The sequence below is a fragment of the Oryzias latipes genome, chromosome 2, assembly GCF_002234675.1.
Source record: "Oryzias latipes chromosome 2, ASM223467v1".
Taxonomy (NCBI): domain Eukaryota; kingdom Metazoa; phylum Chordata; class Actinopteri; order Beloniformes; family Adrianichthyidae; genus Oryzias; species Oryzias latipes.
In genome coordinates, this window is record NC_019860.2 from 14669280 (window position 1) to 14694765 (window position 25486).

A 25486-nucleotide genomic window follows, 5' to 3' on the forward strand; every position below is an offset into this window, starting at 1 on the left:
CTGAGCCTTCGTGTGGAGGGCGGACGCTTCTCTGGAGAAGTATAAATAGACGATCACCTTGCGGTTCTCTTTAGCTGTATTCTTTTGGGGTAGTTTTATCTTTTAGCTCACGTGCTATATATGCTTCATACTTAAACCTAAGGTATATTCGCACCAGGGTGCACTTTAGTGAAAACCTTTGTGCCTTACACGTACTTGCAAAAACATCTGACTTTGACTAAACAAGTGATCACACCTTTTACACCAGGGCTGTAGCTCCAGTGTTGATATCCTTCCAACAACCAAAACTCTTGAACCGTTGAGCCAATAAACGGGATTCCAGCGGATTCTGAGGCTAAAGTATAGTAGAACACTTTTTGTTCATGAAATGTTGGATAATAATGCAAAGCCAATAAGAAAACTGCTTTTCTCCAAGTCAGAATCGGCCGTTTCACGCTGATCGTTTGAACTCTCTTGGCTGTTCGGGTTTGATGGTCATTGTGGACAGATGTTGTATTGCGTCAACTTTCCGTCTTTTGTCCCGTTTAATACCTTTTATCAATCTTTTCATCCAATACAATTCCAGACTTGCTTGTTCAAAATGAACACCTCTGGAATCCTAACCGGCAGGTGTCAAAAATGTATCTCTTTATGTCTTCATCAAATGAATAATTGAAGATGGTTATTTGTCTCAACCAGTCAATAGGTATCGAACGACAATAGCAGTTATAGGCAGCCGAAGTAGAACGGTACACCTATGATCAGAAGATCATAGATCTATTTCCTGCCTTGACTGACCACGTGTCATAGTGTCCTTAGGCAACACACAGAACTTCACAATACTCCTGGTGGTTATAGGTTAGCACCACTGTTAGGCATTGTTTGCCACCATAAGTGTGTGTGAATTTATGTTCATAAAGTGTGAAAATAAAGTAAATTCTTAGGTCTGCAACATGAATTTGATTACGCCACATATTCTAAAATGCCATTATGTGGCGACCTAAAAATTATATGATGATCAACCGATTCCAGACTGCCACCCTGTAGCCAACCTATCCCTGTCCCAAGCAGCACAGACACTGGCCAAGGGCTGCTGACTTGGGCCAGGGGCTCGGTGAGACCGGACATTAAATCTGGCGATTTCGGAAACAGTGGGTCCTGCATATAAATTGCTGTATTTTGACCGCTCAGACCTTGGGTGTTGGGGCTTTGCCCTTGCAGGGTTTCTTGGGAGGAATGTTGTCTAAATAACGTGTGACGCTTTATATATAACCCTGGGCGGCGGCCGTGTGGAATCATTTACACATCGTCCAATCAAAGCTGCTGCTCACGGCAATCTGGCTGCCACCGCCATTTTCGTACTGACATCATCCCCACCTGACAGCCGCTGTCTACATTCATGATCACATCAACGATTTTCCAAAAAAATCAATTTCTGCTGATGCCTCCCCATTGCGCGGTGGCAGTTGTACATGTGACCGTAGTCGAACGTGAGTTCTCTCTGTCTAAAATGTGTTTGTCTCATTTCAATTGGCTTCTAAACCAAGAAGTCACCAATACCCCACTGGAGTTTAAAAAAAAATGTTTCTGTTGCAAACAAAATCCTTTATTAATTTAAATGTTTGCTTACCTTCAAGTAACAGCTGTATTCAGAGAAGTGTAATCAGGCCACAAATGAGCTGACATTTTAATCATTTTTTTGGAATGTATGTCCAAACGCTTCACGGGGCTGACATTTCAAAATGCAAATAGCATCTTTGGCACCCCGAAAATGAGAGAACTGCATCAGCACATTAAGGGTAATGAGTAAATGACAAAAGGCTGGGAATGAAAGAAGGGAGGCTGCATTTGTACTGTACTTCCTACAGTTTTCGGTGAAATCATGGGGTTTGGATATATGATATTCGTGTTTGAATTTGAGGTTTGGGACTTATCACCTGAAATTCTATAAACTACCTCTTGTTTTTTGTTTACCCATCCTGAAATGGGAAATTCAATATTTCTTCACTGGTCTTTCTCTCCCTGCAGTCCATCAGAGAGGTGACCGGCTACGTCCTGGTGGCGCTGAATCAGTTCGAGTACCTGCCGCTGGAGAACCTGCGCATCATCCGAGGCACCACGCTGTACGAGGGCCGCTACGCGCTCGCCATCTTCCTCAACTACAGGCGGGACGGCAACTACGGGCTGAAGCAGCTGGGCCTTCGCAGCCTCACAGGTCCGACCGAAATCCGATGCAACCAAACTAAAGAGCATCTTCCTCTCTTTCCCTGACAAAGAGCTTATCAGCTAAACTAATTCATGATTTTAACTCAACACGTTTGCCTAATAGGAACGGAGGTCCTCATCAGCATCTTTTTGAGACGTAGAATTTCGTTTTCTTTGTCTTGAACTCTTTTGTAAGCCGTTATAAAAGATTAAATGGATCCTTTATAATTAAATCCCAAAAATTGAAACCCAACTTTTGAAGATAATCGGGGAAATTAATCATCTGCACGAACCCCATTTTGCTGTTAATTGCGTTTTTGTTTACACACCCAGAAAAAGGCTCCTCTGAAAGACGTTAGAAGTGAAAACAGTGATGTGTTTTGGAACATCTGTTGTGTTGTTTTTTTTTTTTTTTTTTTTGGTTGCTCATGTGACCAAAGCAAGCTTTGGCAGCGAGCTGAAGTCTTTAGCAGTTTGCTTTTCACTATGTTTTGCTCTTCTTTGTATCAAACTTGTGAAACAATTGAAAGTGTCCTTGCTGCTTTAAAGGCTTTCACCTTATTTCGACTCTTGATTTATGCTAAGGTCTTTAAGTTCACGGGCTAAAAATGGATCCAGAAGAGAGTTCAGAAATAAAAACCCACATCATTTAGCTGTAATGTTTCGACAAATGTTCTGGAGACTGACGGGACAAAAGATCCAACCTATAATGAAAGGTCTACATGGTGGTGGTAGTGTGGTGGTGTGGGGCGTTTTCCTCTCACCTTAATTCTTAACTAAGGGCTGAATTTGAAACATGTTCAGCTTTTTCATCTACTTAAAAAAAAGCAGAAAAAATATTATAAAAGTTGTTTTTGTGTTTATCAGTTTTTAACCAATTAAAAAGGCACAATTCATATGCAAAAAGAGGCAATTTGACATGTGTTTGCAGCTTTAAACGATTCATAAAAAACTATTATTCTATGCCATTGTATAATAGAATGTATTTTTCTTTATAACTAAAATTATAAATGTTGTGTTGCAGATGTGCTAACAGGTTCAAATACTTAAATTTTAAGTTTTTTAAAATTGTTTTATATCCAATAAAATAATACTAATCGCAAGTAAAGTTATTTTAAAAATAAAATATATAAAATACGAGATATGATATATTTGCTGATTATGTTGGTTTGCCCTCTAATAAAGACATGATCACTCTACTCATAGATGCATTGTGACATGGAGAGACAGAATATCAAAACGAAAATCCTCAAAATAACTTTAAAGACTTTATATTTAAATCCTTTATATTTAAAAATAAGTTTTCTATCTGGGGTAAAATCTTCTGAGGAGCACCACACAGAGGTGTATTGATGGTCATATTATACTTTTTAAATTTTCTCACAATCGCACCAATGGTTGTTACTTTAATACCCAGCATCTTTGCTAATGTTTTTGTAGCCCGTTCCAGACGTGTGCAGGTCAACAATCCTGTCTCTGAGGTCCTGAGAGAGTTCTTTGGTCTTACCCATGTTGGAGGGTTTGGAATCTGTCTGATTCTGTGAACAGGTGTCTTCCATACAGGTAACAAGTTGATTGGAAGTGTCTAACTGTTATGTGAAAGCCAGAACTCCTACCCCTTACAAGGGGGATCAAATACTTATTTCCCTCAATGAAATACAAATAAATATTATAAATGTTTTCAAAAGTTATTTTTTGGATTTTTCGTTTTGACATTCTGTCGCTCCATGTTAAAATACATCTACCATTAAAAGTATAGAATGATCATGTCTTTATTAGTGAGTAAACCAACTAAATCAGAAAGAAATCAAATACTTTTTACTCTCACTCTATATATTCATTCATTCATCTTCTGGGGTCATGGGGCTGCTGGAAGGCAGGGGGCACCCTAGACAGGTCGCCAGTCTGTCGCAGGGTAGAGTGTCCACAATCACACACCCACGGTCTCTCTCTCTCTCTCCCTCTGTCTCTCTCTCCGTTGCGCGATCAAACAACCCCACTTTTTTTCCGTTTCTGCTGCTTCCACATAGATTTCCCCCCAAAAGCAAATATTTGTTAACTGCTTGGAAAACTTCAAAGAGCAGAATGTCTTCTGTTTCCCCTAATCTATCTGGATCTTGAAGGAAATATACCGGATTTGTTCGTGGTTGGAAAAGACGACATATATGTTTGTCCTTCCAGCGTGGATTTAGCAAAACCTTCCTGAGCCGCCAGCAACTAAAAAAACTCTCATCCAACATGTCTTTGACTGTACGGCTGAAGAACGAAGACAAAGTGCCAATTCCTGAAGATCGATTCATGAGAATGGAGTAAATCAAATCTCCCAGCTTGCCTAATAGGCTGCTGCTTGTACACTATTTATTTATGACTGCTTCGTGTCAGGCTTTCTCAGAGAATGTTGCATGCTTCTGCGCTTTGATTATCTGTCCTAAATTTCTCAAGGTTTCCTTCCTGCAACCAATCTGCCTACTGTTTATTCTGCACCAGATTACATAAGGCGCACCGTCAATGAACGGCTAAGCGAGACAAAATAGTCAGCGATAAGTCAAGTCAGTCAGACTTTCTTAACCCTTGTGCTATCTTAGAATACCCCACCCTTACATTGACATGTTCTCCCTACCATGAGAAAGGTGGATAAAGGTGGAAAGATTTCATGTAATCCATGGACACCAGTGAAGATCACAAATCATTGAAGAAAAAAGGTTCAGCGCACTGTCTAATGGGTCTAGATGACCCAACTCCCAATGTTTAAGTGCCTAGGATAGCACAAGGGTTAACTGTTTTCACGTCAATTCTAAAACTTTTTTGTAACATGCTACATACTAGCAACGTTAGGATGATTTCTATACCGATAACTCCCAACTTTGTTTGCAAAACGTGAAAAAAACAAATTGATCTTGCTTAAAAAAAAAAAAAAAACTGTTTTTAACTATGCTAATTCCAAACCTTGTTAGTAATGTTTAAAACAAACACAGTCCGACACTGCAACACGTAATCCCCGTTAGGATATTCACATCCCCTTTATCTCTCAACTAGGGATGGGTATCTTTAAGATTTTATCAATACTACTCCACTTATCAATACTATTTATCGATCCGGTACCTTATTGGTATTCTCATCAATAGTTTTCTGCCTGATAACAAGGAGCGAGAAGACAAATAACAAACTATGTACGGGAAAACCTTTTCTTTTAGAGCCGTTTAGGACTAAATATATTGATTTAACATCATTTGCAAGAAAATAATAAAATTATCAATAAATACTGATGTGGTTTGTAATAATAACATACGCTTTAAGGTAACAAATTAAATATAATGTGCAATTAAAAACCAAAATACAGACTATTATCAAATAGCCTCCAAACTTCAAAGAACAATAACAGTGGAAATAAAAATCCATATTGTCTTAATGTTGTATGTCGGATAATTTATTAATATTGAGGCCCAGTATTAACTTTCAGCCTGTTGTTTTTTACCCTCCTTGTTTTTTTAGTGCTGATAGCCATATTCATTTCAACCCTTCTTATTATTAAAATGTTGTGCACTTATCTTTGCTAAACAAACCTACAACATACCTACAACATACCTGGTACCTGTTGAAACTATAGCAGGACTCACGTGGACGGTCAAGGGCTTTGCACCTTTCTGCTGTTTGGACAGGTTACAGGTGTTACCGCCTTCCAAAACTACGCTGTCTGTATCTACTGTAGAGAACTACAGCCACACTTTTTGGACCTTTTTGCTCACGGTGCTCTGCCATCCGCCTTTATTTGTTGTTACACAGCGTAAAATGGTTAATGGCGTATTTACTTGTAAAGTGCTTTTCTTCCTTCCTCGAAGGCCGAAAGCGCTTGACAGTCACAAACCCATTCGGCGCTGCTGAACACTGGCGCCAACCCTCCATCAAAGGCAAGGTGGGGTTCAGTGTCTTCCCCAAATACGCTTTGAAACATGGGCGGGCAAGGCAGGAATGGAACCTGCAATCTTCTGATCATGGGTCGACCTACCGCTGCACCACGGCCGTCCTTTAGAAATACACGTGTGGGCACGTGTGAGCACCCCCTCCCTTTGCAGTGAAGGAGGACAGAAAAAGTAGTGATAAAAGACAGAGAGACATATTGAAACTAAATAGTGCCTGCGATGTTGCTACCGTGAAGCATACCGTTAAGAATGAAACATATCGGTCCAGTAAAAATTGATGACAGGCACCACTACCAAACCGTATTGGTTTGCAAGACATAAAAAATCCGATTGATATCACTAAAAAAATGCTTTTCTGACAACGGCAATTCTAAACCTTGTTCGTAAAATATGTTAGTCCAACACTTTTACAGTTGACCCACGTCAACGTTATCACATCACCTGTAACTCCCAACCTTTTTTGCAACTCGTAGAACACCAGACAGACATATAGTCCTAAAACAAACGCAACTCCGACTACGTTAACGCGTTAAAAAGCGAAACACAGTCCGAAACTGTTAGCCACATTAGTGTAATTACAATTAGACCAAATCTTGTTTGCAACTAGTAAAATAACCCAAAACATGGGTAGTGCACCTCTCAAAAACACGTCAATATCAGTAAGTAACCTTTAATGAGGCTCTCCGGATTATATTTTAGAAAAGAATTATGGCTATAAAGTGCTTAAAAGACAGTACTGTCTCCTTCCCTCCTCTGCTTTGAAAATTACAATTTATCCCCGAAATAAGTTTAAGAGTTGGACTTCATGGTCCTCTATGTCGTTCGCAGTAAAAAAAAAAAAGTTTCCAAAGAAAGAAACAAAAAAAAAAACTTGAGACTTATGAAAACCAGCTGGCAAGAACTCATCTAAAGCCCTCCTTGTGTTATCGACTTTCCCATCGTGTTTTTCGGTGATTGATGCCAGCGGATCAAACGGTGATCCGCATTAAAACACGTGACAGATTTACTGTGATAAGCGGAGTTTTATGGAGTCTGTGATAAAGGACTCCTGAGGGGTTTAAGGCCAAGCTGACATCCTAAGCTGGTAAAGCAGCACGGCGCCTTCCCATTTGACAACCCCTACAAAGGGAAGGAAACTGTAAGTGCACGGTTGTCCTTGAATGACTCAGCTAAAATGCTTCCTTTTTTCCAAACAGCACGGACGGAAACAATTATGCTCACAAACATTTTTTTGATTCCCTTTATATAAAGGTAGCCAATTTGAATCTTCATACCTAATAAATGAACGGATACGAGTCTTTTCTTAACAATAATGACCACAAATGTTTGAAAGTGTGATTTTGTCTGGGCAAAAAAGGAGGAGCAATTCATGGCTGCGAACGATAAATTGACCCTTTATGTCACCGGCAACCATTGATTGTACTGGACAGAGTGAGTGCGACGCCACCCATAAGAACGGCTGACTTCTGACTCCAACCAAAGGAAGTCAATTTAGTTGCCATTTTTTTCTCTATATGAACACCATCACGTTGGAACCAGATGATGTCAGTCAGCAGTGATTGGGCCGAGTCGGTCTGGGTCCATGTTTCTATGGTAACCCCTTTTCACCAATCAGAAGTGCGCTTATTGGAAGGCCACACCCCTACCACTTGAAAGCAGGCACAGGAGAATCTGTCAATCGGATGTCACAACAAGGGAAACAGCGGGCACAGCATATTTTTATCGAGGCAACCGATAACTTGAATAATTTGCAATAAAGAACAAATATAATGAAAAAAATGTGTATTACCAAAGACGTGTTAAAGATTGATTATTCTGACAAATAATAATAACTGAGTGATATTTGTTTATTATTAAGGTTTGGAGCCTGAGAGGGGAGGGGTCACTCAGTCCAGTTCTTTATATGTCAAATAACATGCACTCTTTGACATACTGTAACTCGAATGTTCATGCGATCAATGGGAATCAGGTTATTGTGATGCGGACACAAGTGTTGCGAAAACCGCTTTTCTCCATGTGATAATCAGTTGATTTATATCAGTTGTTTAAACACTTCATGACTGGAAAGGGTTGCACATCAGCACAAGGGGGACTTTCTCTACGTCAGAATTACGTTAATAGCATCAATGGTTGAAGAGTTACGAAAGTCGAAAGAACGGCAACACTACAGCCGCCTTCCTCCTTGTGTGGATTCAGCTGTGGAAATCCACAGGAAGCATGAAATTCAATTTGATCTGCATGCAGCTTTTGCAGCAGCGGGGATATACGGTGATCTGTGTTTAAAGAAAGTCCCCACTCCTAGGAGCTCAACCCACACATGCAAGATGGGTAATTACTGCATATTCAGGAGGGACAAGTTCAATAGCCATCAAGTACGATAAGATCATCTGTTCAAATTATAACTTTCAATATAGCTTTTGTCTCCCAATTTGCTTTTCTTTTAAAATTGTATCTGATCCCTGTTTGGATTGAATCCAAATGACTTCCAAAGAATATTCAAAACTACCAACCCACATTACCCTTCCTCGCTTCTAAATTTACGATCATTATGAATGCATTTAGTCCCAATTATCAACAACGGCAGCTGAGATGAATTGATGAACAAACCTGGCTGTAATTAACCCCACGTGGGTCTTCATTCTTAGAGCAGCGCTATTGATTAACAGGTCATCAAAGTTCTAAGTAGTTTCTCATGTTCCCAGTCATTCCGCTCGCCTGATTCAGCAAAAGCAGGATTTCCTTGCTGCCGAAGGAGATGAGAGCTGCGAATGATGCAACCATCTGACCACCAAAATATATATATGATGAAGTGCCTTGAAATTTTTCCTTAAAGTGTTTCTGCGGGGGAAATCATAATACAAAAAGTTCATTATTTATTGACAGTATGTGAGTTAAATTGACATTGCGCAATATTTCATAAGTAAAAGTAAAAAAAAAAAGTTTAATCTGCTGTATGTTACTTCAGCAATTATTTTGACAGACAGCCTCAAACCTAAAGGAAATTGAACATTTTGTCCCAGTTTTTGTGTTTGGGGGGGGGGGGGGAAGAGCATTGTTATGTACTGTGGTAGGAGTTTCATGGTGTGGGAATTGGAAAACAGTCCTAAATGAAAAAAAAATTTTAAAAAAAGAATTAAAGTGAAAAAAATTCATTAAAAACTTTAAAAGTAAAATATTTCTTCGCCCAAAAGGTGTTCAAAAATAAATGTAGTTGTTCAGAACCAGTCAGACAGTACCAGAACCATTGACTCTAAAAGAGAACTGCAAAGAGTGAGTATGGAGTAAAACCTTTGAAAGTGACTCACTTCCGGGTCGGACAAAATAAAGTTAGTGCCTTTTTTGACAAGACGGACACCGCCATGTTGGAACTAGTCATAGTAATTGGTTGGAGTTGGTCTGAATCAATATTTCTATGGCAACAACTTACACCAATCAGGAGTTAGCTCGTTGGAAGGCCACACCCCTTCCACTTGGACGTGGACTTAAGAGAATATGTCAATAGAATGCTTGCTCATTCAACGTGAGACCACGCAATTTTATTGAGGCATCTGATTGGCCAGTTTATAACTTGAATAGCTTGCTCTTAAAAAAATTCAACTGTAATTTTAAAAAATTGAATTTGCAAGAAGATGTTTAAAAGAAGGTATCTAGCAAGAATGGTTATTCTGTTTTTTTTTTTTGTTTTCTTAATAAAAACTTGTGCGATTCTTTTTTTTTCTGGAAAACTCTTCCAGCAAAACTGGAATGCTGGGGGGAAAAAAATTATGCTTGTTGAAAAAAAAAGTGAGAACACCCCATTAAACCTTTTGCTAAACTTAAGCATGGTGTTATACAGCCAGGTGTGAGGCTAAAACACCGTGGTCTAAAAAGTACCAGCAAAAGATTAAAAATAGAACTGCTTATCAAGAAGACTCTTCCTCAGCGGGGAAGACATTGATTCAGATGTTTATTAATTAATCATCCATAAGAACAACATGCTATCTGTTGAGCTTTGTATTATAATCACCATTGCGTTGGTCTGTAAGGATGATTTTAATGTAATGGAAAAAATTTAAACCTCTGGTAGGAATGTTTCAGTCCTAAGACAGTTCTTACCTTCTCAGTGCAGAAGATTTTATTTAGAAATGACCGGATCCAAGGCCATATCATGTCATATCAATCGAGATTTCGGCACTTGTCAAAAAAAAAAATAAAAGTCATAATGGTCAAGCAAGGAGAAGGAAGCATCATGGAATGGGACTGAAGGTGTCTTAGACATTTAAGCTAAAGAAAACTTTAAAATTAGGCCAATTATAGGCAAAATGTAGAAATACCCAGTTGCCCTCAGCAGTAAGAAATCTATTGAGATGTTTTGTAACTACTTAAAACCACAAAAGTCAATGCCAAATCATATTAATAGAGTTGCTCTCTACAGTTGAGGTTTTTTTTCTTTTTTAGAAAATTCAGGAAAAAAACAGCCGCAGATTTTCTTTTGCAGTTTTTAGATCCTTTTGTTTGGAGTTAAATACGCCTCCAATCATCTTTTGATCCATTTTAAAAATGCTCCCAGTGGTCTTTTAATTAAGATTGAGGGATTATTTCTTAACCAAAATTTATTTAAAAAAAAACTGTAATTTATTAAGACATAGTTTGTGCAGATCACAAGTAGTTAATCAGAAATTCACCTTTGAGTTGGGGGCAGGACAGTTGGCGCAGAGCTAGACTGTATCCACTTCCCATCACCTAATTGTTATCATGCTCTCTTGTATGTTAACCCTAAACCACAAACCAATATTACTGGTGCAACAAATACTGCGAGCTATATTGGAGCCATGAAGTCGCTCGGACAAGGAAAACAAAGACTTGCATGGATCTAGTCCTCTACAAGTGGGTGCATTACAATAGAGCAGAGCAGGGTCTTGCTTGTTCTTAAACAAGTGTTTTTTAAATGGAATTTTTTTTTTCCGGGATGAGTACTGAAGCATTATAGAAGAAGTATCATTATTGGAGCTGCTGTTTTCAATGAAACCGTCTCATATTGAAGACTTTTATATAAAGCTAAGTCATCTGCAGAGATGATGACATTATAGTCTCCTAATAGTATAATGGTACTAGGCCTGCGACAGACTGGTGACCTGTCCAGGACGTCCCCTGTCTTCACCCACAAGTGGCCGGGATAGGCTCCGGCAGCCCTGAGACCCCTAAAGGGACAAAACGGGTTTAGAAGTTGAATGAATGATTGAAGGGCATCTCTTTAAGGCCAGTTTGACAATTTTGCTCTTATGCATGTGTACATTTCTGATTGAAGTTGTGATTTTGGTAGAAGTTAAATTTATGCACCGTTAAGTTTATTTCTCCTGTCAAGATGTCCTTTTTAACTTTTAAAACAGCATTTTCTTTAAAGGGTCTCTTTGTCTGCGCTTTAATTGAGAGAAGTTTTGCTGACAGTGTTTTTTTTTTGTTTTTTTTTATGCTTTTGGTGAATTGGGTATTGTTCCTCATGGTAAGAAAATGTACAGGCGAATGACAGATTGTGTTTGGAGTTTGTTTTTTGGGGGGAGGAAGAAAACCTACTTTCAAGCCCTCTTGACTCGACATCCAGCTGGTGGTGGGATCCCCACAAAAAGTGGTGTTTTTACAGAAAGATCAAATACAGCAAAAGCAGCTAATCCACACGCTGGCCTGTTGTGAGGAAGAGGGAGAGTAGAGGGATACTGCCCATTAATAATGAATCCAGTGTCATCATTAAGGCACCGAATGATTAAAACATATCTCCCAGCTTCAAACGTTGCTTTGCTGCACAAGAAAATGCTGCAGTTGTGGATCTGCAAAGAAAGAGAGCCTTTCAGTCTGTTTGTGAAATAAAGTTTTGCTGTTTTGCTTTTATCTCTTTCCTTTTTGGTCTGCTACAACACCAAAGCATCTGCATTCCCTTTTTTGGAAATGAGGAGCAAAAAAAAAAATCTCGTCTTTACCTCCAGATTCTCACTGCTTTTTACCTTTACACCCACTAGAAGTCATAGCAATGCCATAATGTTGAGAGTTTTTTTGTTGAAGTGCTTTGATAAGGGGGAGCCCTAGGGGCTCACTTGTTCATCTCCATTAGTGGCTATGGCCCGTATGATTGAAAGACATAATGATCTCTAATGGATTGGTAATAGTTGCTGGGGGGCAGTGCCGCTGCCGCTCTCCTGTCTTTAATGTTGGGGTTCACCGACCCCTGAGAGCATTGGTACCTCAACGCCTTTTGTAACATCAGTGAGCAATGATAGTTGTACTTCTATCCTTTCCAAAAAATAAAATTTCTCCTTGAGGTACTCCCCAAAACTTGCGAATGTCAACAACAATTCGTCATCCTAGTTACAGAGATTTGTGTAACTATAATGCTATGAAGGCACTAACTTGTTGCTAATGACGTTGACACACTACAGCCCTGATTGCTGTCCATTAACCCCTTTAACACCAGAGATATAGTCTGCAACACCAAAGTAGTCTTTACTAACTGCAACTCTTTGACCATGTACACGAGCAACGTGATTCAGCTGATTCTGACACAGAGAAAAGTGGCTTTTCATATTGGCTTGGGTCACAGCTGGTCTCCACTACATGATCATCTGATTTACGTTGATTGAGCGGACTCTTCACTACTTTAAAGTGTCACATATACTATGATACTGAACTATGTTCATCCACTTCAGTATCCGCTGGAATTATGTTAACTACGTCAATGCTTGGAGAGTTATGGTAGTCGAAAGAATGTCAACACTAAAACTGCGGTGTCAAAGGATTAATGACTATCCCATATTCTAGATGGCCATCTTAGTTCATCTGTTCTGAATGTAGTCAATAAAGAACAATAATGGGCAGGTAGCCCTCTTATCTGATTTAAAGCTAATTTGTAATCCTTTAGACTATTTAAATTTAAAAAACAAAACTGTACTTTGTGAGCTAATCTAATTTCTAACCAATAATGTTAACCAAAAAATGTTCTCGCACATTTTTTGCTACTGGCATGTTGGGAGCGATAGGTCATCGTGAACACTTATACAGGATGAAAGGGTAAACAATGTATCATACGTCAACATCCTCAACTTTCATTAGCCTTACGAATACTTCACAATATACTTACCACATTCCAAAGCTATAATTGAGCTTGAAGGTACCATCGTGCTCCCCTCGACGACCCTTCACAAGCCCCGACAACCCAAAAACCCACAGCACCCGTCTGGGTCAACCCCCTGTACAGGTGCATGTGACTTAGACTTGTTTTGTTGCGGAGCTGGTGTCTCTACTCTTCTGGATCAATGATATAGTTACACATGGTCACAAAGTATTCTAAAAACTTGCTATCAAACACGCTGTCTGGCTATCAAAGGTTTTTTTATTCTTTGCTAAAAATGCTGTAGAAATTCCGGTTAAGGTAATGTATGTTGTACTTAGTTGTATACAAGTGTATTCTATATAATATTTATTTAATTTTTTTTACCAATAATGGTATAGCAATTGTGTGGCATGCTTCGAAATTGTAACCAAAAAACTGTACTGCATGTTCTTAATGTTTTTAGAATTCTTAGGAAAATCGCCAAGGAAACAGATTTTTTTCTGAAACCAGTCAACTGTGGTCACTTAGGAAACTGCATAATTTGCAATTGTCTCGGATTAGAGAGTTGGTTTTTAGTCTAGTGTGGTTAGTGCTTCCTTCTCAGATACATTTGCTTTGGTAATGCTTCATAATAATATTCCTTAATAAAGAAGTTCTGTTACATTAACAAGCACTTTAGTTTGCCTTTATATGGCTTGTAAACACTTTCTTAAGGGTTTATTAAGGTCTTATAACTATTTTATTATGGAATCCTATTATAAAGTGTTGCCTTTACAATGTTTTTTTTTTTTTTGTTGTTAGTCGTCCTTATAGGAAAAATTCAAACACTTGACCACATCATAGAGAGACAGCAGAAATTCAGTAATAATTTAAGTGAAGATTTTTTATAGAATACTGTAAATGAGTAATTTATGATGACAAAAAGACTTATTTTTCGACTTCTCTAAAAAGAAAAAAAACACCCTTCTCCTCTGTTGGATATTTCTTCTCTTAAAAAAATTGTCGTGACTGGGGCTTCATCAGTCCAGTTCATCGGAGCTCAACTAAATTTTTCTTGAGATTAGAATCACTTGTGACCGGACGTGTCCTATTTCCAAGCAACATTTCGGCTTTAAAGAAAGAGTGAAAACCTGTGTAATTCAAGGTCACAGCTGCTGGCCTTAATATGACATACATGGCTGGACATCGGCACTCTGCTGGTACTTCATTTCAAATTCAATAAAAGAGTTTATGTTCCTCTTCAATCCTGTAAAAAGGGTTACAAAGCCAGCACATATGAAAAAAAAAACTAACGGGCTGAAAACTGGATAACCCTTTTTACCTTTTGACACTACGACGAGCTCCTTTGGCTGTAGTTTTCTTTTTATTTCCATCGGATAATTCAATAGCTATCCTGTACCTGATTTATTACTTGTCTGTTTTACGGTTTATAAGTAGAAAATCAAAAGTTCTATTTTTGAACCCTGTGATGTTTGCTAAACGTTTACCTTTTTGCTGTCCGCATGTTGTAAGAAAATTTTTAGGGCGAGACATTTTTGAAAGGTTAACTTAGCTTGATGTGCGTTGTGATTTTTGTGAGTAATTTAAAGGGTTAAGGGAAAATCTATTCAAGTTTCGTATACGAATGATGAAGTCTGGCTAATTTGTGAATTTTTTAAATACATTAATTAAAAGTGAAACAGAAATATCAAGATAGGTCTATAGGAGGATCAATGAGCATTATGGGGGCAAGAATAAGGGCCTTGTCAGTAAGAAGAAACCTCCTTATTGACAAGGCCCCAGCCCCCCTCCTCCATTTGGTTGCAAACCAGGAAGGACTAAATATTACAGTTTCACCAGACCACTAAAAGTAAGGTTTAAAGTGGAATCATTATCTATTGACACTCCCATGGTATAAAGTTTAAATGTATACGCTTGCAGAATAACCACTTTATGTATTTTACCAGCATTTTTAAAGAATACCGATAAATAAGTGGTACACATCAGAATATCCCATCTATTGTTTTAGCTCTGTGAGTCACAAAGAGTTGCACGTTTTTAGTAAGTCTTTATTCTCAGTTGGTCAAGTGCAGGACTGGCACATGGGAAATCAGTGTTCGATTCCCAGCTGATTTGCTGTGGCAGCCCCTGAAGGGATACGCCGAAAGGTGGATAGCAAGCATTTTTATGTACTCCTAAAAAGTGCGTCAAAATGTGTTACGTTTCAAGAATGTATCCAACAAATTTAAAATATTTTGCTAAATCTTATGGAAATTATAAAAACGTTGGGGGACCAAAACTTGCCTTTATATATATACTAAGGAGGTGCTTACTTACTCTTTTATGTTGTCCAAGTCTTTACCACAACCTGTCGCCTGGGGCATTCCCATTGTAAAAAAATGTGCATGAAGATTTTGGCTCTACGGGTTCACCCAGGGATCTATGACCTTGATATTTTGTGCGGGCCATCTGCGTACCCCAAACAGATTTGCACAGTATTCGCCCACAGACAGTCTATAGCCACCTGTAAGGGCAGTCGAGACTACGGCTTTAGAAATTAGAAGATATGTGTGTGAGGACAAAATGATGTCAAATCATGTTATATTTTCAGTGTTTGACTTAGATGTTACCATCTTGAACAATTTCCAGCTCTTTAATGAAGCACATACGTAGCTACTGTTGTGGAGAAAAAAAAGTTGTTGGGACTGTGGGACCATTTCGACTAAGCACCTTGACCTTTGACTTAAGAAAAAAACCCACGCTAAACAGAAAAACGTCTCAACGTCAGTTAATTTTATAGATGACATTTTACCAAAGCGTAGCCAACAAACTGCTGGTTTTTGAATGTTAATGGATTCCAGCTCAATTCCACCATCAACTCTTCCACATACATTAGTGTTGATCAAGCCATTGGTTACCTTTATTAGTATTCAGCAGCTCTCTTGTGTGTTTGGCTGCCTCTTTTGTTTGCCTGTGCTGATTGGAGGGCCTCTAGTTAATTTAGATGCAGGGAAGCAGTGACAGGAGAGGCCTTATTAGGGCTGTGAGCCCGTTCTGCCTTTAAGTGCAGAGTCTCCAGTTCCATTTTCATTTGCCTCCATTATTGAATTTGCTGGTTCCTCATTCACCGTGATTGCATTTTGTGTCACCTTTAAAAATTGTAATAACAAAAGAAAAGGTACTGAGACCTATGGTAGTAAAGTTGAGAAACAAGCAAAAGTTTTCAGGAGGAAAACACATTCTTTTTGTCTGCATTTTATTTTGAAAGACATCATTTTTCTTGTTGTGGGTGTAATCAAATATATTAAAGATTTTGAAGAAATTTGAAAAAAAAGAAGGATTAGATGTGCCAAGAAGAACATTTTTGTGTTAAGGGTGGAGTAAGAGTGGGTGGGTGGGGGGGGGATTCATTTGGCATCCATTGAAGTTTACAAAAACGGTGTCATCTCCCACCCCCGCCTCTTCAGCGCCCGCACAGCCTCCGTAATCTCCTAAGGTGAAGCATTTTTCATCAGGATCCATCGCGGAAACAATATCATTCCAGACTGCGAAATTTAATCAGGGGCTTTAAAACACGATTATTGTTATCGGGGAGGACGTCTCTGCGGCGGGGGAGGGGAGGTCACGCGGAGTGTGGGGTGGTGGGGCTGTGGAAAGGGCTGCTGAAACCTCCCCCGCAGTGCCTGCACCCGAGCTCCCATTTGTCACCAAACACAATATCTCCTCAGCTGGCGGAGCTAATAACAGAGAGGAGACGGTGGGGGGAGGGGCCCACGGAGACCCGCCTACGCCTTTGCCGTGATGATCGGATAAGTTTTCCAAAAGTTGGAGCCATGCGAGGCGCGTGTCAAGCGTTTTGTAGCCATTAAGTGTCAAGTGTCCAACATTCAGGACAAAATTGTTTCCCCCGGCCTTTAATTTTTGGGGATTTTTATTAGGTTTTGCTGGGCAAACCCCACCTCCATCTGGGCAAACAAGTGGCTTCCATTTCGCCGATCTACGGCCATTTATACACCGGCGGCTTGGTTGTTCAAGGCAGTTAAGGTCATTTTTAAGTAAGAAGCCACTTTCTCAACAGAATTCCTCACTTTTTTTATCTTTAGAGTGCTTGGAGGTACTGGAACAACTTCCAAATACACACTTGTTTCCCAAAGGAGATATGTGGTTATAACTAATCGCATGGGTGGAGGAACGACCCGTCATGGGCAAAGGGATTTTGCACTATTAAACAAACTTTTTCTTACTTAGAATTTCCTTCGGAGCAAATCTCTTACTTGTTCAGACAGTCTTTCTGTTCTCAAACCCATTTTATTGTATTTTATGCACAGCACTTTGAGTGACATCTGTTGTCGAAAAAGTGCTATATAAATAAAGGTTGATTTGATTTGATTTGATTGGAGACGTGGGCGTTCTGTCCAGAAGATGAAAGAGATTTTTACTCCATGGCGAGGAGCTGAACTCCACGGCGTTCCCCTGGCTCTGGCGCAGCAACAGTTCAAAGTGCTTTGTGATGGATACCAGCAGAACTTTCCGAGCCTGATTTTAGAAGATTACCCGTATTTGTCAGTTTGGGCACATCATTTTTCGTTTGTTTTTTTTTAGCCCCTTAGGGGTTTTCCTATTTCACCTCAGAGGAATCAGAGTCGTGAGCATCGCCTTCATCTCGTTGGTTCTCATGTGAGTGATTATTTTTCAGAGTTGCAGATTTGTTGCAGTTTGGTAAACCTCATCGCTGCTCCCCAAAGAGGTTGTGCTCTAAGAAAATGAAGGCAATTTGTTTCCTTCGCCGATTTGGCACCCTCTGTCACGGCAGCTGTCAGAGTCGCATTGTGGGCTGCAAAGAGCACCGGGAAATGACGGACGAGCCCACACAAACTGTGCTTCCGACTACAAAACCAAATAGTCCCGCCGCCTGCTTGGTCTGGGTTCAAGGCAAATAAAACAAAGACAGGCGAGGATCGATGCCAGCGTCATTTCCTCAAAAAAAAAATCACCATATTTATGATCAGCTTCGCACATGAAAAGATGCCTACAGATGTAGTGTGCCTGGTGGTTTGAATACCCACATATCCTGCAATCAGCTATGCACCGTAAGCAGGCTGAGGCTCTTTTATGATCAGAAGCGTGTACATTAATAAATGCAGTATGATCACTGTGTTGGATTTTTAAAAGGGTAAAACTGTCACGGTCATGAAGCTTTAGGCAAAAATTAATGAATGAAAAAGTAATTTCAGTTAATGATTTTATGTCTTCTTCTGTCCCTTTAATGCCCTGATTGTATGATATTGGTAGGTTGATGGCAGTTGTGGATGTTGAGAAGTAATGGAACCATTTCAAAATGGTGAAGTAACATTTCTCTTTGCATATTAAGATTTGCAAAGCAGAAAATCACAACAGCCATTTTCTGCGAACAAGACTCCACGCATCACAAGATTTGGTTCAATTCCGATATCTAGATCATTAGTTAAATCAGCAAAAATGAAATGTGAAATATGACGAAAAATAGAGCTAAGTCAAAGTTGCTGCTGGAGTTAAGGTCTTAGTCACAACAGCCCGTTTGGGTGTGTACGGGCAAAAAAAGGGCAAACCTGTACCGGACACGCAGGTGACCTGCACAAAATATCTAGGCCGTAGGCCACTCTGCGAGTCCGTAGGGCAACAACCATAGCATAGTGAACACTTAAACAACACATAAGGTCAAGTAAGGGTGAAGTAGGTGAAACTTGTTGTATGGGTTTTACATTTTGCAAGGAGCCTGTTAGTACTGTGCAAATAAGCCTGACTCTTAGAAAGTAGAGAAATAAATGAAAAAAGTCAACTTGGGCTTGCAGCATTTGCGCACAGTCAGTAAGGGTCCAGTACTCGCACCCTACTAAAGACAAGAGTGTGGCTTAAGGGCCCTGAACTATATCATTACCCCTACGACACACCTGCATGCAATGCTTCACGACACACTTACCATACTCCCAACAGTTGTTCCTTCCATTTGGACGACTTCTCTTAAAGTGGTCATATAAATCACAAGGGAACAGCAAAGCACACCTGCATCCCCCTTTTGATGCAACCGCTCCTGTCTATGACTCTCTGAAGACCCGGACAACCCCGAAAACATACGGGTCAACTCACCCATACTGGGATATGTGACAACCTTTTAAAGCTGGGGGAAGCTAGAAACCTGCTACGAAGAAGCTACAAACTTTTTTAAATAACCTAAAAAGAAAATGTCTTCAAAGAATCTCTTAGTTTGCAAGTGTCCAACCCTTGTGCTATCCTAGGCACTTTAACATTGGGAGTGGGGTCAGCTGGACCCGACAACACAGTGCGCTAAACCTTTTTTCTTCAATGATTTGTGATCTTCACTGGTTTCCATGGATTACATGAAATTCTCTCCACCTTTATCCACCTTTGTCATGGTAGGGATAACATGTCAATGTAAGGATCGGGTCATCTGGACACCATAGGATAGCATAAGGGCCAAAGTAGTAATGAAAAGTTTCAATTTCGACTTATCTCATCCACAAACTGGTTTAAAGATTTGTGCCAATTAGCCTAAAGTTTGCTGTTGGTTTGCACAAAATGTATGTGAGTCAAGTATTTAACATTGGAGATACAGTTATAACACCACTTGACCATCATAACACACACATTGAAATAACGTAACTCTTTGACTGGTTACGCGATCAACGTTTATCAACTGATTCTTTAGCACAGTAAAGTGGCTTTGGACAAATATGCAACACAAAACTAACAAAATGTCTGAATTATGTTGTTGTGTTACATACCAACACAAGGCTGCTTTTCTCCGCTGGATCTACGTACATTTCGTTAACGGTTTAAAAGCTACGGTAGTCAGGAGACACTGGAGCTAAAGCTCTGATTTTAAAGGGTTGACTTTCACCCTCTCTGTCTTCCTCTTTTTGTTTTTACATTTTAACTAGTACTTAAGGTGAAGCCCAGCTAGCTATAAAAACAGCTGCGGTAAAGGACAGGAAATTGTTTAAAAATAAAACAGTCACCTGTCAAAATTACTACTCAATGTTCACAAATACCACACGACTAAAAGTATAAAGAACTAGGATGCTAAAATTATATATAAAGCTTGCATCCAAAGTTTGTGGGATCAATAAAGTTTTATTCTATCCAATTCTATAATCATTTCACCTTTATTTATAAGGTTCAGAAGATGCTTTATTGAAAGCTCCCTACGAAATTGTTACAGAGAGATCTAAAATAAAAGACTACCTCAAGACTATCACACTGGGGGTGGTAGTGTGATGGTATGGGACACGTTCTGTATTAGCATAGGCGAAGTTCTGACCGAAATCAAATCGAAATGCCGTATTATAACCATAAACAGGTCATTTATGTTAATAAACCTTTTTTCTCCTGCTGTTTTTTTCTGTTTGCAAGTGTTGATAGATTGGCAGCAGGGCAATCTTGTTTCAAAACCTTGCATTTTAAATGAGCCACATCTGCCGGCTTTTTTTCTTTTAGAACGCTGTAGAATTGAGTGTGCCCTCAAACACTTCTCAACAGATGAGACCGGCCTTGTTTCCTGCTCAACCTCCTTTGCTCAACATTGATTACTGCCTCTGAAAGCAGATTTAAAAAAAATAAAAAATCTCTTAACACACTCATAAAAAGCAACAGGCTCTTTCAGGCTATTCTTAAAATTAGCCAGCTGCCTCTTCTTAATTATTTCCATGTTTGGAAATCCTATCATGGCTAGAATTTTACTGGTTTGAGTCTCTTATGGAACTTTTTTTTTTTTTTTTTTTAATGAAACACCTCGGGTTCTCAAAAGTTGTTAGATAAACTTGTTACTTGAGTCCCAAAAATGATATGTTTGCGTTTGATTTACAGAGGAACAACATATACTATACATCCAGCATATACATTTCTTTTTATTTACTTAAAAGTAGTTCATCAATTACAACAGTGTACATTTCTTTTTTTTTACTTGTCCTAACTAATAGCTGAGATAGGTGATGAGAGCTGAATGTCCTATGTGTTGGACAGATTTAACTGTTGCATTTTGGGTTTTTTGGATATTCAGACGTACGAAGGGTATATTTGTATAAACCCCTTTTGTATTTAAGTTTAAGCTTCATTTTTAATTATTTTATTTTAATGCATTCCTTGTTGGACCGGACAAAAGAAAAGAAGAGACAGAGGGATTTTAGAAATGGGGAGATGGGGGGGGGCAGTCAATTATACAGAGTCAAAACACAAGAGTTTCATAGATAAATATGACTTATTTCTCAGATATATGCACCTACACACATCAATAAATAGCTTCACACAGGTATTTACAGGTTTTAAGTTTATTCACAAATTAATGATCAACAGTGTACATTTCAAAGTCATCGTCTTTGCGACACATTTAACCTGAGTTTAACTTTTTGAGGACAGGAATTCCTTCCATTTAACATCGGAGCTTTAGCTCCAGTGTTGACACTCTTTCAACTACCAGAACTCTCCAACCGTTGTCGCAATTGACGGATCTCCAGCGGATTCCAAAGTGAATAAAAGCAGCGTTGTGCCGATATGCAACACTTTACAGTAGTAAAGTGTTTACGCCATCAACATACCGAGAAATCCGTTGATTTTGTCACCTATTGACATTATAGTTGTAGAGTTACCGTTTGTCAAAGAGTGTCTTATTTCTACCTTAGTCACATGCACCCAGACACGGGTTGACCGTTACAAGCGGTGTGAGTTTTTGGCTTGTCTGAGCCCGTGGAGGGTCGTAGGCAGGTGCGCCTCATTTTAAGGGGGAGTGCAGGTGTGTTCTAGAGTTCTCCTGAGACCCTTGCGGCCCACTTAAGGGATGTCATGAAAATGCAACATACAATTATTGTGCGTATGGTAAATGTATGCTGAAGTATTTGTAAGAATTATGTACTGTAAGTTGTACGGTGCTCTTATATACAGTAGTCATTGGCAGGGTCCAAGTACTGGCTCCTTGTGCAGAGTGCTAGATGTGAGGGGGTTGAAAAAAAGTAAAATCCATGCGACACCCCACCGTCTCAACTACTTTGTCCTTACCTGCTCTTGCGTGTTGTTTAAGTGTTCACTAGGACCTGTTGCCGGCAGCATGCCCATAGGATAAAATGTGAATGAACATTTTAGCTCTACGGGCTTACCAAGTACGCTACGACCTTAAAATGTTCTACTGGCCACCCATATGGGTTTGCCCATATGGGTGGCTTTTGGGTGTAAAAACCAAGATGAAAGGAGGACATATCACAAAAATTTGGGAGACAAATGTCTGTTTCGCAGTCGCTGGCCCATCACACAATCTAGGAAGCAATCTTAAGTGGGGGCAATGGTTGGGGGATCAGAGGCATGGCTGTAGGGTCTTAGATGACAAGTACTGAGAGGGTTCAAACAGAGCAGATGGGATGGCCGGAATGCTTTTCTTCGGAGCTGTGAGATGAAGCTGCCGTCCTCGAGACTTAAGCGATAACGGCAAATTCACAGACTCATCAGCCGAGGACAGATCACTGTTACAGCTTTATTCATCAGTATAATTAGGGGAGAGGAAGAGATGCAAGACAAGTGGCTAGCAGCACTGATGAGAGCTCATCAACAGGCTCACTTTAAAGCTATGGACATTGATTGGTGCCCGCACCATCACTGTCGAGAAACTGCTTCAGAAAAAAGAGATCTGCTCTGCTGATCGACAGGAAAATGAACCTAATTGGCGGCGAGAAAAAAATTAAATTTCCCCTAATGTCTCTACACTCATTTGTCTGTTTGGCGTTTATGCAAAAAATGTCAAAAGTGTACACCATTGTAGAAGTCTAAAGATATCATGGAGTGTAGCCATTTTTTTCCTTCCATTTTTGAAAAATATATTTTATTAGTCGTGTAAAAATTATGCAATGATCAGACCTTCTCTTAAAAGTCATTTCCCAGTGGAAAACTACAACTGCTGCTTGGCTCTAAAGCACGGCGGTAGGTGTATCATAGTGTCGAATTTTGCTGCAGGCAAGACAGAGATGACGTTCACTCTGCCCTGGGAAAAATGCATTCAAGCGGCCACTTCCAATTAAAAAATTGATATAAACCTGCATTTCGGGCTTCTGCGTTCAAAACTCTAATGTTCACACGTAGCTACTGAATTTATTCTGACTGTTTTGGGCTCTACGTACAAAACACGCAGCCATCAAATGTATGTTACAAGTTAAACCGGGTTGAACTTTGACCAATCAGTGACTCGGACACGATGACAATGAAAGGATCGCGTCCCCTTTAATTCAAGGCCCACTGTATGAAAATTGATCATGTAGGAGAAATGAATATTTGCGGTTTGTACCCGGCTGGAATTATGACACCAAGTCTTTCATATATTGGAATAGAACTGTGAAAGAAAAGAAAAAAACTGGAGCAAGAATTGCGAGATTTTCATCGTTTTGACATTTCGCACCAAGTGGCGGACAGGCATTAGTAAACAGTAATAAAAGAAGAAGCCCTTCCCTGCTTGTCCAGTGTGAACACCATGGGCTGTATGCGAATTCAAGAACCCACATTTAGCATTTTCTTGAAAGCGTGTCTCATGCCTGGTGTGAGCGTAGCTTAAGAGTAGAAGGAAAAGTAATGTGAACTGGTTGCTCCATGCCAAAGGACCACCCCTGACTCAGATGCAAATTTCAGATGAGCCACTGCTGTTCCAGAGAAGCTATGTCAAAGCAAATGACAATGGTTTTTCAATTTTGGCTGAAAATAACCGTCCGCTTACACTGTAAGCTAGAGACAGAGAGCGTCCACAGAGAGCTGTCAGCAACTGGGAGGGGAAGGGGGGTTGGGGTTGCTCTGTGCCAACGGTTCAATTCAGGGGCATATTTGTTATGAACTACTGCCACTCGACAGAAATGACACGTCCTAGAAAACAACACCGGTTCTTAGATTTTGGCTAACTTGTTCATAATTAAAAGACCACTGGGAATACTGCTAGAGTAGATCAAAAGATCATTGGAGTGGAACTTTTAAAAAGCTGGGTTTCGAAAGTGGGATTAGACATGTCAAAAATTGATTAAGCATTTATTAATTCTTTAGATGGTTCTAATCTCTGTCAACTTCAATTACCACAACCTGAGTGATATTAGAAAATATTTATTTTCCTGAACACTAAGACCTTTTTCTTTTGCTGCCAAGAGACATGTAGCAAAATGCTACACCAGAGGCTTTTTGGAGCAAAACATGACCCGACCATATGGCAGCCAAGCCCCCAGCAACCGCGCGGCCACATAAAATGGCATCACGGGGAACTGTGTCACCCAGCAAAGCTGGCAGTGGGACCGAGGGCTCGGGTCAAACAGATTATCAAAAGGGAGGGTGGCTTATTTGTGCTGTCTGCTCTAGAAGCTGCAAAGTCCACGAAGGCGTATTATCTGATCAAACAACTTCTGTGCTGCTTCAAGTCAAGAAATAATGAGGAACTGGGCTAAAAAAAAAATGCTTCCACTGACATCTAAAAAACAAAACAAAAAAAGTAAAAACTCTTTTTCCTGGTGTATATTTACGGCAAGTTCCAAGAGACTCATAAATGTCAATATTTGGTGGCAATTTAGTGCAAAACCAATGGGTTTTCTCTTATGAGTGGTGTTTTTTCCTCATGCTATTAAAGAAAGAGCCTTGTTTCAGAGTTTATATGTTTATATAATTAACAATAATTTTATCAAAAATTCTAAGAAACACAAGAACTAGAAATACAACTAATTGGGAACTCTTAAAAAAGCAGTTCACTTTTTTTTTTTTTTTTTACAACTGAATAGAATTTTTATTAAGAAGTAATCCTGTAAGAAGACAAACATGTAATTAAAACGCTGCTAAAAGGTTTTAGGAAACATTTTCAAACTATTTGAAGTTTAGTTTTAAAGTAATTTAGTTTTGTGAAAATTCTTTGCAAATTTGCAAAGCATTTTGGAGAAAAGAACAGAAAATGTTCTAAAGATATTTTTACTATTTTGTTTATGTTGTAGGGATTCTGTATTTAGGATCTTTTTTGTGTACGTTTTTACCCCCCCATGAATAAATGAATAAAAAAGGTAGTTTTTGCATGGTGGGGCTTCCATACAATTTCAAAATAAGATTTAAAAAAAGGAAAAGTGTATTACTTCAATAACTTAGAATTAAGAATACAATAATAGCAATAGCACATTTAGTAAAAATGTGTTAAGAACAGGTAACAGAGCTTGAAATGTATAAAAAAACATTACCAGTGCAATAAAGCCTTGCTCATGGGAAAACAGGATTTCCTTCCAATGAGCTTTTTTAATGAGGGTCCTTAGGCAAGACTCTACTACCTAACTATGTA

The 25486-nt window shown here is 39.3% G+C and overlaps 1 protein-coding gene across 3 annotated transcripts in view; it reads left to right on the forward strand.

Annotated features, from left to right (window-relative positions):
* Positions 1 to 25486, forward strand: part of LOC101165379 (receptor tyrosine-protein kinase erbB-4) — a 357518-nt gene that overhangs the window by 211014 nt on the left and 121018 nt on the right. For all 3 annotated transcript variants that reach the window (XM_023964982.1, XM_023964985.1, XM_023964991.1), the window contains exon 3: positions 2008 to 2194. In XM_023964982.1, coding sequence (XP_023820750.1) covers positions 2008 to 2194 — 187 coding nt within the window. The remainder of the gene's footprint in view (positions 1 to 2007; positions 2195 to 25486) is intronic.